At 38.9% G+C, this 13,075-nt stretch overlaps 3 protein-coding genes across 3 annotated transcripts; 2 read left to right on the top strand and 1 right to left on the bottom strand.

Annotated features, from left to right (window-relative positions):
* The first annotated feature begins 726 nt into the window (after window positions 1-726).
* On the top strand, window positions 727-5,071 carry LOC110760840 (chaperone protein dnaJ 16). The gene is made up of 12 exons (XM_021963183.2): window positions 727-1,174; window positions 2,113-2,236; window positions 2,438-2,520; window positions 2,614-2,725; window positions 2,813-2,917; window positions 3,022-3,072; window positions 3,594-3,683; window positions 3,789-3,897; window positions 4,011-4,159; window positions 4,242-4,295; window positions 4,421-4,644; window positions 4,736-5,071. Exons 1-11 carry the CDS (start codon window positions 1,038-1,040, stop codon window positions 4,637-4,639), a joined length of 1,233 nt encoding a protein of 410 aa, XP_021818875.2. The 5' UTR covers window positions 727-1,037; the 3' UTR covers window positions 4,640-4,644; window positions 4,736-5,071.
* Window positions 5,072-5,147: 76 nt separating this feature from the next.
* LOC110760850 (peroxidase 6-like) lies at window positions 5,148-6,899 on the bottom strand. Its single transcript, XM_021963192.2, has one exon. The coding sequence runs from the start codon at window positions 6,387-6,389 to the stop codon at window positions 5,367-5,369; it is 1,023 nt and encodes a 340-aa protein (XP_021818884.2). The 5' UTR covers window positions 6,390-6,899; the 3' UTR covers window positions 5,148-5,366.
* Window positions 6,900-8,047: 1,148 nt separating this feature from the next.
* On the top strand, window positions 8,048-10,632 carry LOC110760690 (IAA-amino acid hydrolase ILR1-like 1). The gene is made up of 5 exons (XM_021962995.2): window positions 8,048-8,582; window positions 9,109-9,234; window positions 9,329-9,643; window positions 9,740-9,868; window positions 9,977-10,632. Exons 1-5 carry the CDS (start codon window positions 8,208-8,210, stop codon window positions 10,361-10,363), a joined length of 1,332 nt encoding a protein of 443 aa, XP_021818687.1. The 5' UTR covers window positions 8,048-8,207; the 3' UTR covers window positions 10,364-10,632.
* The last annotated feature ends 2,443 nt before the right edge of the window (window positions 10,633-13,075 follow it).

The following is a 13,075-nucleotide window of genomic DNA, read 5'->3' as shown; positions in this document are numbered from 1 at the left end:
TATTCAAAAATAAAAATGCTAGTTATATCATATTTGTATACCATCTCGTGTACCACTTCTCTATTAGAAATGTGGTACATAAGATTGAAGGTGGGTAGGACTAACATTGCTCATTCGAAAAATATAAAGGAAAAATGTTTTACACACTCTCAATTTGTTTCCCCAAAAAGTAATTAATTTTGTTCTTTTTCCAGATAGGAAGCAAGCGTATGATATGATGGCATGTCACACCGTAATAAGCTGGACCGTGATTTCATGCTTTTATTTTAAGGGTCCATAAATCATAGTATTAATCATTTTCCCATAAAATAAAAGCAAATAAATAAATAATACAAGTCTCAACGCTAATTAGTAATTACAATAAATAATAAATAAAAAAATCCATCAAAGTTTGAGGTCAGGTTTCTAACTCAATCCACCCCACTGATTGCGAGTTCAATACTTTGCTTTTTAGCATTGATTATGGCCAAATCATCCAACCCAGCCCCCTGCGAGCCATTTTTGAAAACCAAGAGGTGCAGCTAACGTGCGCACATGTGCGCAGTGCGCATACGTCTTTTGATTTTATGCGCCACACCGCACGTGCAAGTCGCGTGCGAGGCGCTACCCGGCTAGGAAAGGGCGTCAACTTTCCCGATGCGTATTGCGCACCCGGCGTACATTATCAGTAACCCACTTGTTTTCAAATTCCTCACAAGTTAACATTATAATAACAATATGACACCTAATTTCCCCCTCCAATTTCTCGTCCTCTCTTGTCTCTTTCTCTCTGCTCTCTGCTCTCTCTCTCTCTCTCTCTCTCTCTCTTTCTCTCTCTCTCTCTCCGCCTGTCTCCTCAGCTTGGATGTGCATGGAGTCTTTCTCCCTCCTGGTTCTCTAGGGTTTTCCCATGTTCCAGTGCTGTGTGACAGCTGATTTCCCGATAAATTTCTCCAAAATGAGGGAAAATTCCACTTCAGAATCGTGAATTTCGGTTTTTCAGAGGTATCTGTAGGCATTTCTAGGGTTTTGTGAACAAATCGGCCGTTAATTTGAAAATGCCGACTAACCGATCGAAATCGGAGAAGCATGAAGCTACGAAGCAGCTCCGGCGAGACCCTTACGAGGTCCTTGGTGTCACTAGGAATTCCACCGACCAGGAAATCAAAAGCGCTTACCGAAAAATGGCTCTCAAGTATGTTAATTTTCATTTGAATTCATTTTTTTCTCAGCTCCTAAGTTCTGAGGCACTGTTGGACTTGATTTTTTCTACGAGTTTGAGCTTATGTTTTCTGTATGTTTGTAACTATTTCTATTTATTGTTTAAAATTTGAGTTTTAGCTGTTCTAATTGAGTATATCAGTGTGTGAAATTGGTTGCTTAGATTTTTTAAATATCAATTTTTTGTTTGGGGATACCTTATTGTTGCAATAAATGCTGATAATTTGCCTAATTCCAAGTTCGACTTCAAACGTAACTTAGATGAGCACAAAGATAAACGTTAAGGTTTTTCTGGAATTATTACTAGCTGGAAGTGGAGGTTTCTTGGTGTACTGATGATTGGTTGCGGAGAGCGTCTTAGGTTTCCTGATATTCTGGTGAAGGCTTAGGTCAAAATTAAAGGTTTTCTGATATTTGCATAGGTGTGTTAATCACTATCTTCTAAGCTTTGCAAAAATTCTTTAAGGTAATAATTTGATAGTCTCAGATTTCTTAAGTGAAATCTGTTTGTAGGCATGTGGCACAAATTCGCGAGGTTCATATTGCCTTCTCTATGTTAGATAAATAGTTCTGACAATGAAATTTCAGATGTTTTGGCGTTCAATTTAACAGTAGAAAAATAGAAATTTCTCAGATACCTTGTTCGTTCAGTTTAATGCGTTTTTTTATAGTCAAAATGTGATTTTAAATCGACTATTCTTTTTATCCAAAGGGATAAGGTACTGCATAAAAATTCCACATTCTTATATGTTCTGCCTTGATAATCTTATTGCTATGTTCTTGTATAATGTCGAGGATTTTGAAAATGTGCTGGACCTTAGTCCAGATGGTAGTTGGGTGTCTTGAGTGGGTTCAAATCTTGTAGAGTAAAAGAGAAAAGAATATTGATAATGCTAACAATGTATCATTCAGGTACCATCCCGACAAAAATGCAAATGACCCTAAAGCAGCTGATATGTTTAAGGAGGTCACCTTTTCTTATAATATCTTGTCTGATCCAGACAAACGGCGCCAGTATGACACAGCTGGCTTTCAGGTGAGATATTTTTGGGGTGCTTAATATTGTGAACTATTGAAGATTCAGTCACCTTTGTTTAATGTTCATCCCATACTTTAGGGCTGTTGAGATTGCAGTTGTTCCCTCTCTGTTAGCATGCATTTCATTAGGATTACATAGATGCATTTTATCCTCAGGTAGTATTTGTTGCTGAACATGATTGCTTTGTTGGTTTCCTAGGCTGTTGAATCAGAAAGTCAAGACTTGGAGCTAGATCTTTCAAGTTTGGGTGCTGTAAATACCATGTTTGCAGCCCTTTTTAGGTTTGGTTTATTTATATTCTGCTTTTTTTTTTCTTGTCTGAACTTGTGAAAAAATTCCTGATGAGGTATATGGATTAATGTTTTACACATCAGTAAACTTGGGGTGCCAATAAAGACCACCGTATCAGCTACTGTCTTGGAGGAGGCACTAAATGGCGTAGTCACTATCCGTCCACTTCCATTGGGGCAGGCTATAACAAAAAAGGTAAGTTTTCCATTGTATTTTGCCTGGTTATTCAGTTAATTATAGTGGGCAATTCATTTATTTGTTTATTTTTCTGTATTTTAACAGGTTGAAAAGCAATGTGCTCACTTCTATGCTGTTACAATAACGGAAGCGGACGCTAGAGCTGGATTTGTGTGCCAAGTGCAGTCGTCTGACAAAAGCAAGTTCAAGGTTAAAACTTAGATCTCTTTGCACGTGGTTTCCCTGGAAACTACCCTCTAAGTAACTATTTCCTTTATGTTCTGTTCTTATAAATTATAATTGTCGTTTTGCAGTTATTGTATTTTGATCAGGAAGAGACTGGTGGATTGAGCCTTTGCCTACAGGTACCAAGACTTTTTTATCTTCAATTCTGTTGTGTTGTGGATCACTAATGTAGCAAGGAACCATAATGTGCTCCTTCCTATGACTGTGAACTAAAGATATAGAGCTGCCTGTCAGATAGGAAGAAATTAAGATGGGACAATTTATTATCTTATAAGAGCATGGTATTGCTTTGAGTTACAGTCATGAAGTTAATCAAGGTTGCATGTTAATACCATCTTCTTACATAATTTATTTTACTTTGGAGTTGGAGGTGTGGAAGGGAGAATAAAAATGGGGCTAGAGTTGATGGTTTTTTATTATGGCCTGCTGTATGCGTAAGAATTACTTTTTCGTATCAGCTGCAATATAATGATTGGGATCTTTGGTGATGCTTCCTATACATAAATTGTTCCTCTCATGTCCCAAATAACGCGAGATATGTAAAAAACAGGTCTGATTATGCCTATTCCTAATGGCCGGGCCATATGCCTGTTTTGTCGTGTTTGTTTAAGTTGCTCATTCATATATACTTCTGGTGTAGGAGGACAGTGCAAAAACAGGGAAGGTTACATCTGCTGGGATGTATTTTCTCGGTTTCCCTGTATATCGGTTGGATCAAACATTGAACTCGGTGAGCTGTTTGAATTTCATTTTTTTAATCATTGTTAATATGGTTTCAGCTTTTTTTTTTTTCTAATTGTTTCTACTATGGTTTCTGGAAATCTTTTGGCTATAGATGGCTGCTGCAAAGGATCCTGATGCTGCATTTTTCAAAAAGCTGGATGGGTTTCAGCCATGTGAATTGACTGAACTGAAAGCAGGCACCCATGTGTTTGCTGTTTATGGTTTGTAACTTCTGTTTACTGACTTGTATTTCGACTTTGGTATGTGATGATTCTCGGTTATGCTGTGCTTGGTTAAACCTCACTACCATCTCTGTATTGGCAAATTATTCTAGGTGACAATTTTTTCAAAAGTGCAAGCTACACAATAGAAGCTCTTTCTTGTGGACCTTTTACAGAAGAGAAGGAAAATTTGAGAGCCGTGGAAGCTCAAATACTAACAAAAAGAGTGGAGTTGTCGAAATTTGAAACCGAGTACAGAGAGGTCTGGACATGACATGAGCACTGCATATACCTTTATAAATTGTAAATACCTTTATCTTAGTTTTCACATGGCTTGTTGACAGGTTCTGGCACAATTTACAGAGATGACCTCAAGATATACACAAGAAATGCAAGAGGTGACATTCTTTAAAACTTTTTCCATGAACTACAGCATTTGAAAGATGATCTTGTACACATTGATAGTTTTGAAGTACACTCGGTTTCTGCTTCTTTTTCCCCCTCTATGTTGGGTTATTCTCAGATTGATGAGCTTCTCAAGCAGAGGAATGAAATTCATGCCTCATATACAATTGCTCCACCAATGAAGCGGAGTTCAAGTAGGAGTAGGAATAAGGGTCAGTCTAAGGAGGTCAACGAAGAAGGTCAAGTGAGAGATAAGAAATCTACATTCAGAGATCGGTCTAAGAGGAAAAAATGGTTCAACATTCACTTAAAGGTCGACAAAAGAAAACCTTGCTGACCAGGGTGAGAGTCATAACCTTTACTGTTAACATTGCCGTCTTCCACATTGATGGTATCTTGATTTTATTTTAAAGATAACCTCTATATGCTGCAGGGAACCAGACAGTCTCTTTCCAGTTTTTGGTTGTGGTTGTTTAGCATCCATTGAAGCGAAGTACAAGGCTAAGCTTTTGGTAGACCAGAGTGTGTTAAATAATTATGCAAGTGGATATGTTTGGCTCCATTACTCTGGCATGGCAAGACGACAGCAACTCATCGTCATTGTAAAATTCTTTAATTTTTCTTGATTCCTTTGTTATTCTTTTATGCCGGCATTGTTATCAATCACACATGTAAATTGACATAGTTTATTCGTCAACTCATTGCACGGGTAGTTATTTTGGACTATGGAATGAAAAGCATGGCAGTGGATGTATTTGCTCCTGCACAAGTACCCAATTGTTCTTGGCTAGTTTCTTTTGTTCCATGAATGTAACGGCCTAATTGGCGGTACTAAACAGACATCATACTAGAAGCGGTTTCCTTGTACAAATTCTCAAGGATACATGTTTGTGATTGATTATGAATGTTGCGTGCAAAATTTGCAGCTGTGTATCTTGAAGATACAACAGTTCCGTCTTTCTAAACTTTAAGAGAAATCAAAAAATGAAAAATTACATCGGTTGCAAGTTCACAAACAGAGGACCTGAATTAAGTGGACAAAATATTATTCTTAATTTCTTGTTTTAAGTCTTCAGATTGTTGAAGGCATCGCATCTGCGCCGCACCTCTCCGTGTTTCCCTGTCTTCACGTTCATAAGGCTAACCTTGATCATAGACTGAGCAAAATCCTCAAAAAACTTTTTCTCGTCCGACGCGTAGAGATCCACAAGCGGCTTCGTCCTCTCGTCCACCATCATAGCCTGGTCCGTGCTCAACAAGCCCAGCCCTCTCTGCAAGTTGCGGAAATACATGTTGTCGAATTTGCCTGGGGTCATGACGTCGTTGAAGGCCGACATGCCGGGGTTACTTGTGTAATTTGCGCAGAGGTTCTTCAACCCCTTCGCGAAATTGGCGTTGAGGGTCGGGTCGATGTCGGAGGTCTTGCTGAAATTGAAGATCCGGTTGCTGAACTCCCTGCAGTGGGAGAAGCCTATGGTGTGGGCCCCGGAGAGGGCGACCATGTCCTGTACGGAGAGCTTCTTGGAGGCGAAGAGGTTGATGATCTCGGACATGGTCATGTTGGTCTTGGCGTAGTGGCCGTCGACGCGGTCGGCTCGGGACACGAGGCCGTCCTTGCGGCCGAAGCTGACCCGGTAGTGGGGCCCGCCGACCATGTTGACGAGATTACGGGTGGCAGCGGTGATGATGTCTGCGCAGGAGACGACGCCGGGGCACTGGAGCTCGAGGGAGGTCTTGATGCGGGCAATGGTGTCGAAGCCGTCGCCAGGGAGGTTGACGTTGGTGTCATGGTCGCGCTCCGCCTTGTTGAAGGAGTTGGAGGCGATGAGGAGGGAGGCATCGCAGCCTTCCAGCACGCAGTCGTGGAAGAAGAGGCGGAGGACGGCGGCGGCGGTCGTCGGGGTGGCAATTTGCTTGTCGGTCACGACTTGCTGGACGATGTCGTTGAATTTGGGGCATGTTTTTTCGTAGTAGTTTTCGGTGAGATGGGGTTCTGCTGTGGAGGGGAAGAGTAGAGCTAGCGCTGCTGTGAGAAAAAAGAAGAGAAGGAATTGGGAATGGGAATGGGAATGGAAATGAAACGCCATGGTTGGTTTCTGTGAGAGAAGGTAAGGAGGTAGCTAGGTGGTGATGGAGATGTGCATGATCAATGTAATGCGTCTTCTTCTTCTTCTTGTTTGTGGCCTGTGGGTGAATGGAGGGTAGGGAGAAAGATAGGAGAGAATGTTGCGGCATGTGTTCTGTGGAAGAGAGGATTTGCAGGAGGGAAGGGAAGGGGAGGGCTGTGAATGTGTTTGACTCTGTTTAATTTGCATGGCTTTGGGTTGGACTGGGGCAAGTTCCCACTGCAAGACTGTAACGAGGGGTTATAATGAGAGAATTCTTAATAACCATAAGATCATTTGCAAATCTATCATCGGACGTCCAGATTAAACCCCTCAATACACTTCCTCACCATAACCCTCTCATTGAAGAAGCTCCTTGCCTAAGATACCATAGTTTGGGCCTAAGAATATGATTTGATAAAAAGAGTGATGTTTTTCTAACCGCATTTACTGACCCTTCCTCCAATGAAGGTAAATTTAGAAGAACCACGTGTTATTATTTCTTTAATAAAAATACAGTTTTCTTCTAAATTATTTGCATATTGTTAATTTAGCCCGTTAATAATTTTTTCGGATCAATTGGTGCAGAAATCTAAGGAAATGAGTTGGAAAATCGGTGAATTTAAGGAAATGAAGAAATTGTGCAAATGTCAAAAAAAATACTCGAATAAGAGTTGGGTTGTGAAATGACGAATTTATCCTTCAAAATAGGTCACGTGCAAAAACTGACAACAAAGTGGATGAGAGTCTTAAGAATCTGACAGTAGACCCTCAATTGGCAATTTTTACGAAGTTGGAGTCCTTAATTTACCCAATAAATTATTAAAAGGTTAAATAAACAATATATGAATAGTTCAAAGAGCAAAACCATAGAAAACCCAGAAAAATATGCACGTCTCACTCCTATTAAAGAGATGCCATAATGATTCATTGGTTGTGGACAGTGGGAATATGAAGTTTGGTCAGCATATATTTTTCTTCCACAATCACAAGGATCATTTTCTTCACATTAATCACATGCAAATTTGAAAAAGGTCCAGATTGAAGACTTGAGACTTAAACAGAGACGCATGACAGTGGAAAATATGACCTTGCAATTGCAAGTTAACTTATTTATGCACGTTTTTTGTGATTGAAAAGAAAAAAGTGCAATTAGAAATTACAACGAATTAGGCTAATTGTTCTTCCAGGTAAACCAGGGCGAGGAGAGGTCGTTGCGATTTTCCAAATTCACACAATACACGTCTCTTACTATACCAAATTTCAACACGTGACTTTTTGTTGTTTTTCTTTTTATTTCCACACATCTTGTTGCTGTTCCAATCTGCTCCACATAATTTGGTGGGGTCCAATCTAACTCGGGCGTCGCTCAAATAAAGTCAGTGTTTGTACCAAAATTTGTAATTAAAATATGTGATTTAGAAGATTTTAAGGAAATTCATGCTTGTGCACTAATATTGATTAAGGATTTTTCCTGTACCAAAACAGGAGTTGATCTACAGTCAGAAAGAATTCTGATAATGACACAAACAGTGAATCTTATTGAAATATTCTTAGACCACGTATTTTGACCAATTTTGATACAAACAGTCAAAAAGCAAAATCCTAAATAGAATCATGCATATATAATCTCTCTTTGATGACTACCATGCTTGGGTTTCAGATTTTCTTCGTTCCCCAACCTTGGAGAAATTAAATTTCCAAGTAGAAAAGTCTTTCCTATCATTATCTATATAATTTTCTTGTATATATAATATTTCTAGCTACTAGTTAGAAATATTGAATCTACCATTTGGCAGCATGGACCTTCTGCAACTTTTGTTCCTAATCTCCATTGCCGCAACCACAACCTTGTGCTTTTCTCTCAACCTCCAAGTTCCTACTCCCAACTTGTCTACCACATATCAGGATTATTCATTGAAAAAGCAGATAGTTGGGCTGGTCAATGAGTTTCACACAGTAAATTGGATGAAGAATGTGAGGAGAGAAATCCATGAAAACCCAGAACTTGCATATGAAGAATTCAAAACAAGTGCACTCATTAGGCGCGAGCTTGACAAGCTTGGTGTTGCATATACATGGCCTGTGGCGCATACTGGTGTGGTGGCCACTATTGGCTCTGGCTCTCCTCCCTTTGTTGCTCTGAGAGCAGATATGGATGCTTTGCCCATTCAGGTTAGCTAAGTCAATTTAGTTTAAATTTGTTTACCTTAATTGTTGGGTTTGATCAGATTGATATACTCTGTTGCTTTGATCCTTATATACTTTTGTCAAGGAAATCAGATACAAATTTTTTAGCCTTGTTTTTGCAAGGGCAATTCAATTGTTGGGTTTTAATCACATAGATGTATATATTTCTGCTCTGTATTCGTTTTCGTTAGCTTTTAATCAAAGTGCTTGTGACAAGTAATTGTGGTAAAACGACTAAGACATAAATGGTACAGCAGGCTACTTTTCCTTGATCCATAGAACCGTAGCCTTTCGAGCTTTTGTTGATGAGCATGTGAAGTGAAACAGAGAACCCTTTTATCTCCCCCGCAATGTCATACAGAACATGACAAAAGCTAAGCTTTATATAGCTCAAAATCATAATGTAGGAAAAGAGAGAAATAATCAAAAGCATCAAGTGTAGTGTTCAATTTGATGTTCTTAATCAAAAAGCACTTTGTATTGACAACATTGCATCTGCATATGAGTATAGGAATTGGTGGAATGGGAGCACAAGAGCAAAGTGGACGGAAAAATGCATGCTTGTGGCCACGACGCGCATGTTGCCATGCTTCTTGGTGCTGCTAAAGTACTTCAACAACTGAAAGACACATTACAGGTAAAGTTATGATCATTCTTTGATATATATATATATATTTAAGATTTTCATCTTTTTTCGGTCACCTTATAAATCTACTATCACGTTGTTGCAGGGAACTGTTGTTCTTATATTCCAACCAGCTGAGGAACGCGGCATAGGCGCGAAGGACATGATCAAAGAAGGGGTGCTTGATAATGTGGAGGCCATCTTTGGGTTGCACGTAGTGCATAGATATCCAAGTGGTGTTGTTGCATCAAGGCCTGGAGAATTTCTAGCTGGTTGTGGGAGCTTCAAAGCAAAGATTCATGGAAAAGGGGGTCATGCAGCAATTCCTCAACAATCCATTGATCCAATTGTAGCAGCATCAGCATCAGTGATTAGCTTGCAAAACATTGTCTCGAGAGAGGCAGACCCTTTAGATTCCCAGGTATATTGCTTATTTGTGTAATTTGGTCTGCAATAATTTAGAAAAATGCAGGATTTTGTAAGACAGTGCTGAGCAATGCATTGACCATTAATGCAGGTGGTTTCTGTAGCTATGATTCAAGCAGGGACTTCATTTAACATCATCCCAGAATCAGCTACAATTTCCGGTACTTTTAGAGCTTTTAGCAAGAAGAGCTTCAATGCAATCAGGGAAAGAATAGAAGAGGTAACAAATTTCCCATATAGATCGAAGTATATCAGTTCCTAATTAGGTATTTAACATCAAAGACATTTCTTTTTTGAATGTTTATTCAAACCACTTTCTTCCTGTCAGGTTGTAAAAGGGCAGGCAGCTGTACATAGGTGCTCTGCTGAGATTGAATTCTTAGGAAATGAACATCCTAGCATCCCCCCTACTGTAAACGATGAGAGAATTTACGAACAAGCAAGACGCATCTCAACTGAAATAGTAGGAAAAGAAAACACAAAATTAGCTCCTACCTTCATGGGGAGTGAGGATTTTGCTTTCTACTTGGATAAGGTACCTGGGTCAATGCTATTTTTAGGCACAGGAAATGAAAAGAAAGGAGCCATATATCCACCACATAGTCCTTACTTTTTCATTGATGAGGATGTGCTTCCTATTGGTGCTGCAATACATGCAGCTTTTGCCCATTCTTACCTATCAGATTCGACTGGGAAGTTGCACCTTCATATCTGAAAGTCCCTTCTTCTTACTTACTCCAATTGTTTCATTAAATGTCAAGTATACAACTTACTTGTTCCTCCATTGGTGTTTCTTCAAGCTGGATGGTGGGAGTTCTACAGAGACTTGCCGGTTATGTATATATTTATGATTTAAAGTCATATCACAAGTTCAGTCTGTTTTACAAATCCAGCTCACTTGTATGTTCATCTCAATTGGTCTTGTTAACCAAATCCTTGATATCTCCACCAGATGGTAAATGAAGTTTTTCCTTCTTTCTTTTATGTTTGTGCCTTCGAGTATGTGCGTTTTGAGTGTGCATATGGATGGTTTCATATATTTGTAACAGCCAGCACCTTTCAGGTTTTTAATTTAGAGACCTTTTATTCCATATTAAAGGATTCAAACAATGCTGGAATAAGCATATAGCACAGATTATTACAAAATTCCAACCAACATCACAAAAACAAATTAAACAGAAACTATGACATGTGAAATTCCAAACATACCATGCTGACATTTACATAATCCAGATTACAAACGAAACCGTAAGCTGAGACGAACTGTAAGATTAACAGAGGCAGCGATCAGAGCTTCTTCCTCCTCTAGGCAACAAAGGCAGCAACCAAAGCAAAGAAGGCAACAGCCATTGATGGACATGTGAAGCCACTACCAGAGGGTGGCGCTGCCGGGGTAGCCGCCCCCATACCGGGCATGCCTGGCATGTCAGCTGCAGAACCAAGCATAACTAGTAGGGCAAAACACAGAGCAAACATTGCCAATGTGATCTGTGAAGCCATGACAAGCCCTTGACTTTTGATAGCAGAGAGATTTACCCTTTTTCGCTTATAGCCATTAACCATACAGATTAGACTATATATACAAGATGATGGGGGTGCCTTGTTCGGTCGGTCCTATGACTTCGTTAATCGTTATGGAGAAATGTACAAGGCTAAAAGCTGTCAGCTTCTGTACTATCTGCTCTTGAGCTTTAAAACTTGTTCTGCCTACTTGTTTTGTCTATTTGATCTAGTAAAAAATGAATACTTAATTGGCTTTCCATTCTTGCCTAAAAATTAAAAATGGGAATTCAAAAAGACAAGTCAACAACAAGAAAAACAAACATAACCTTTGGTCTCAATGATGAGTATTTAACATAGAAAGCTAAAAGCCCTTCCACATAAAGATAATAACACCACATTTTAGAATTTCAGAGTTTTTGGTAAAAATGTCGTTGTGCTCCTAATAAAAAAGCTTATAGCAAAAGTAGTTTGAACATAAGGGTTTCTTTACATAAACACTCCCAAATTGGCGTTAATGTTTTGGTTGACATTGACACCACGTGGAGCTTCTATAATGCTAGGGCTACGTTAAGGAGGTGTGTTGAGAGTTTCAATCCAGCAAGCCGTCCAATAATGTAAAGGAATTATTGAACTTAAATATTTTAATTGATCGACTCTATTAAAAAAAATAGGCTTAAATGTTAAAATGGTCCTTGTGTTATATCTCATAGGCCAATTTAGTCCCTGTGTTATCAATTTGGCCAATTTGGTTCTTGTGTTTATATATATTAGTCAATGTGGTCCATTCCCTTAAAAATATAAAATATAAAATATTTAAAATTAATTATAAAAACGGTAATTGATTATAAAATTTTAAATTCAATTTGAAAATGGAATATATTTTTTTTAAATTTCACCTTCCCTAATCTCACCCACACACCTCAAACACCTCCCAAACCCAGCCACCCTCACCACCACCACTCCAACCCCAAACCCATAGCCACCCTCACCACCATTCCAACCCCACCTAAACCACAACAACTCTCTCTCTCTCTCTCTCTCTCTCTCTCTCTCTCTCTCGCCGCTTCCTCTCTGACAAATCATGAAGATCTTCATAGCCGGTCACTGTAATCTTGATGGCTCTATCGCCAATTGATCATCCTCGCTGCAGCAAAAGTCGACGACATTCAGGCCAATGGATCAGACAGGAGAGAGAGATGAAGGGTAGAGTATGAGAAAATCTAAAACATAAGAGAGAGAAGAAAAATTGCAGCAAGAGTAGGCATCAATTCGACTAAGAACCCTTTTTTTTTCCTACATGAATCGAGACCATTGGAGGTTGAGGTTGTGTGGGTTTTAATCATTTTAGCATTATTACTATTTGAGTTTAAATCTTTATAATTAATTACAGATTTTTTAATTAATTTTAAATGTTCTTTTTTTAGGTTTTAACATAATTTTGACGGAAAAGATCAAATTTGTTAACAAATACAAACACAGGGACTAAATTGGCCAAATTAATAACACGGAGACTAAATTGGCCGATAAGGTAAAACACAAGGACCATTTCGACATTTAAGCCAAAAAAATAAAAAAAAAGGAAACATTTTCGTTGATTGGTGAATATTAAAGATCCATTCATTATAACCCCTTATCATTTGACACGTGTTGTCTATACATTGTTTGGAAAATAACATAAATGAGAGAAATCAGCAAAGCCCAATTCAAGACTGTTGGTTTTGGGCCTCAAAGGCAACAGCCAACAAATTTCAGATAAATCCTACAATGTATGTGTCCAATAATAGCAAGGCCCAAGAGAGCTGTGAAGCGTCCACTGAACAGGGGAAAGCAAATTTTGGACAGTTTCTTGGTAGTTGATAGACTGATCGCCTGCTGCTGGTTTGTTCGATAACAATCTCAGAGACCCCGCCGCTGCAGAATACTA

The sequence above is a fragment of the Prunus avium genome, chromosome 1 (genome assembly GCF_965620075.1).
Source record: "Prunus avium chromosome 1, drPruAviu1.hap1.1, whole genome shotgun sequence".
NCBI lineage: Eukaryota > Viridiplantae > Streptophyta > Magnoliopsida > Rosales > Rosaceae > Prunus > Prunus avium.
Note: the sequence above shows the minus strand (reverse complement) of the source record. Positions and strands in the feature narration are given on the sequence as shown.

What these genes read in the sequence shown, in the direction of transcription:
- LOC110760840 (XM_021963183.2), top strand. Translation starts at nt 1,038, where the DNA reads ATGCCGACTAACCGATCGAAATCGGAGAAGCATGAAGCTACGAAGCAG. An exon ending in ATGTTTGCAGCCCTTTTTAG is followed by an intron (nt 2,521 to 2,613) that starts GTTTGGTTTATT and finishes TTTACACATCAG; the next exon opens with TAAACTTGGGGTGCCAATAA. An exon ending in CTGACAAAAGCAAGTTCAAG is followed by an intron (nt 2,918 to 3,021) that starts GTTAAAACTTAG and finishes GTCGTTTTGCAG; the next exon opens with TTATTGTATTTTGATCAGGA.
- LOC110760850 (XM_021963192.2), bottom strand. Translation starts at nt 6,389, where the DNA reads ATGGCGTTTCATTTCCATTCCCATTCCCATTCCCAATTCCTTCTCTTC.
- LOC110760690 (XM_021962995.2), top strand. Translation starts at nt 8,208, where the DNA reads ATGGACCTTCTGCAACTTTTGTTCCTAATCTCCATTGCCGCAACCACA. An exon ending in CAGACCCTTTAGATTCCCAG is followed by an intron (nt 9,644 to 9,739) that starts GTATATTGCTTA and finishes CCATTAATGCAG; the next exon opens with GTGGTTTCTGTAGCTATGAT. An exon ending in TCAGGGAAAGAATAGAAGAG is followed by an intron (nt 9,869 to 9,976) that starts GTAACAAATTTC and finishes TCTTCCTGTCAG; the next exon opens with GTTGTAAAAGGGCAGGCAGC.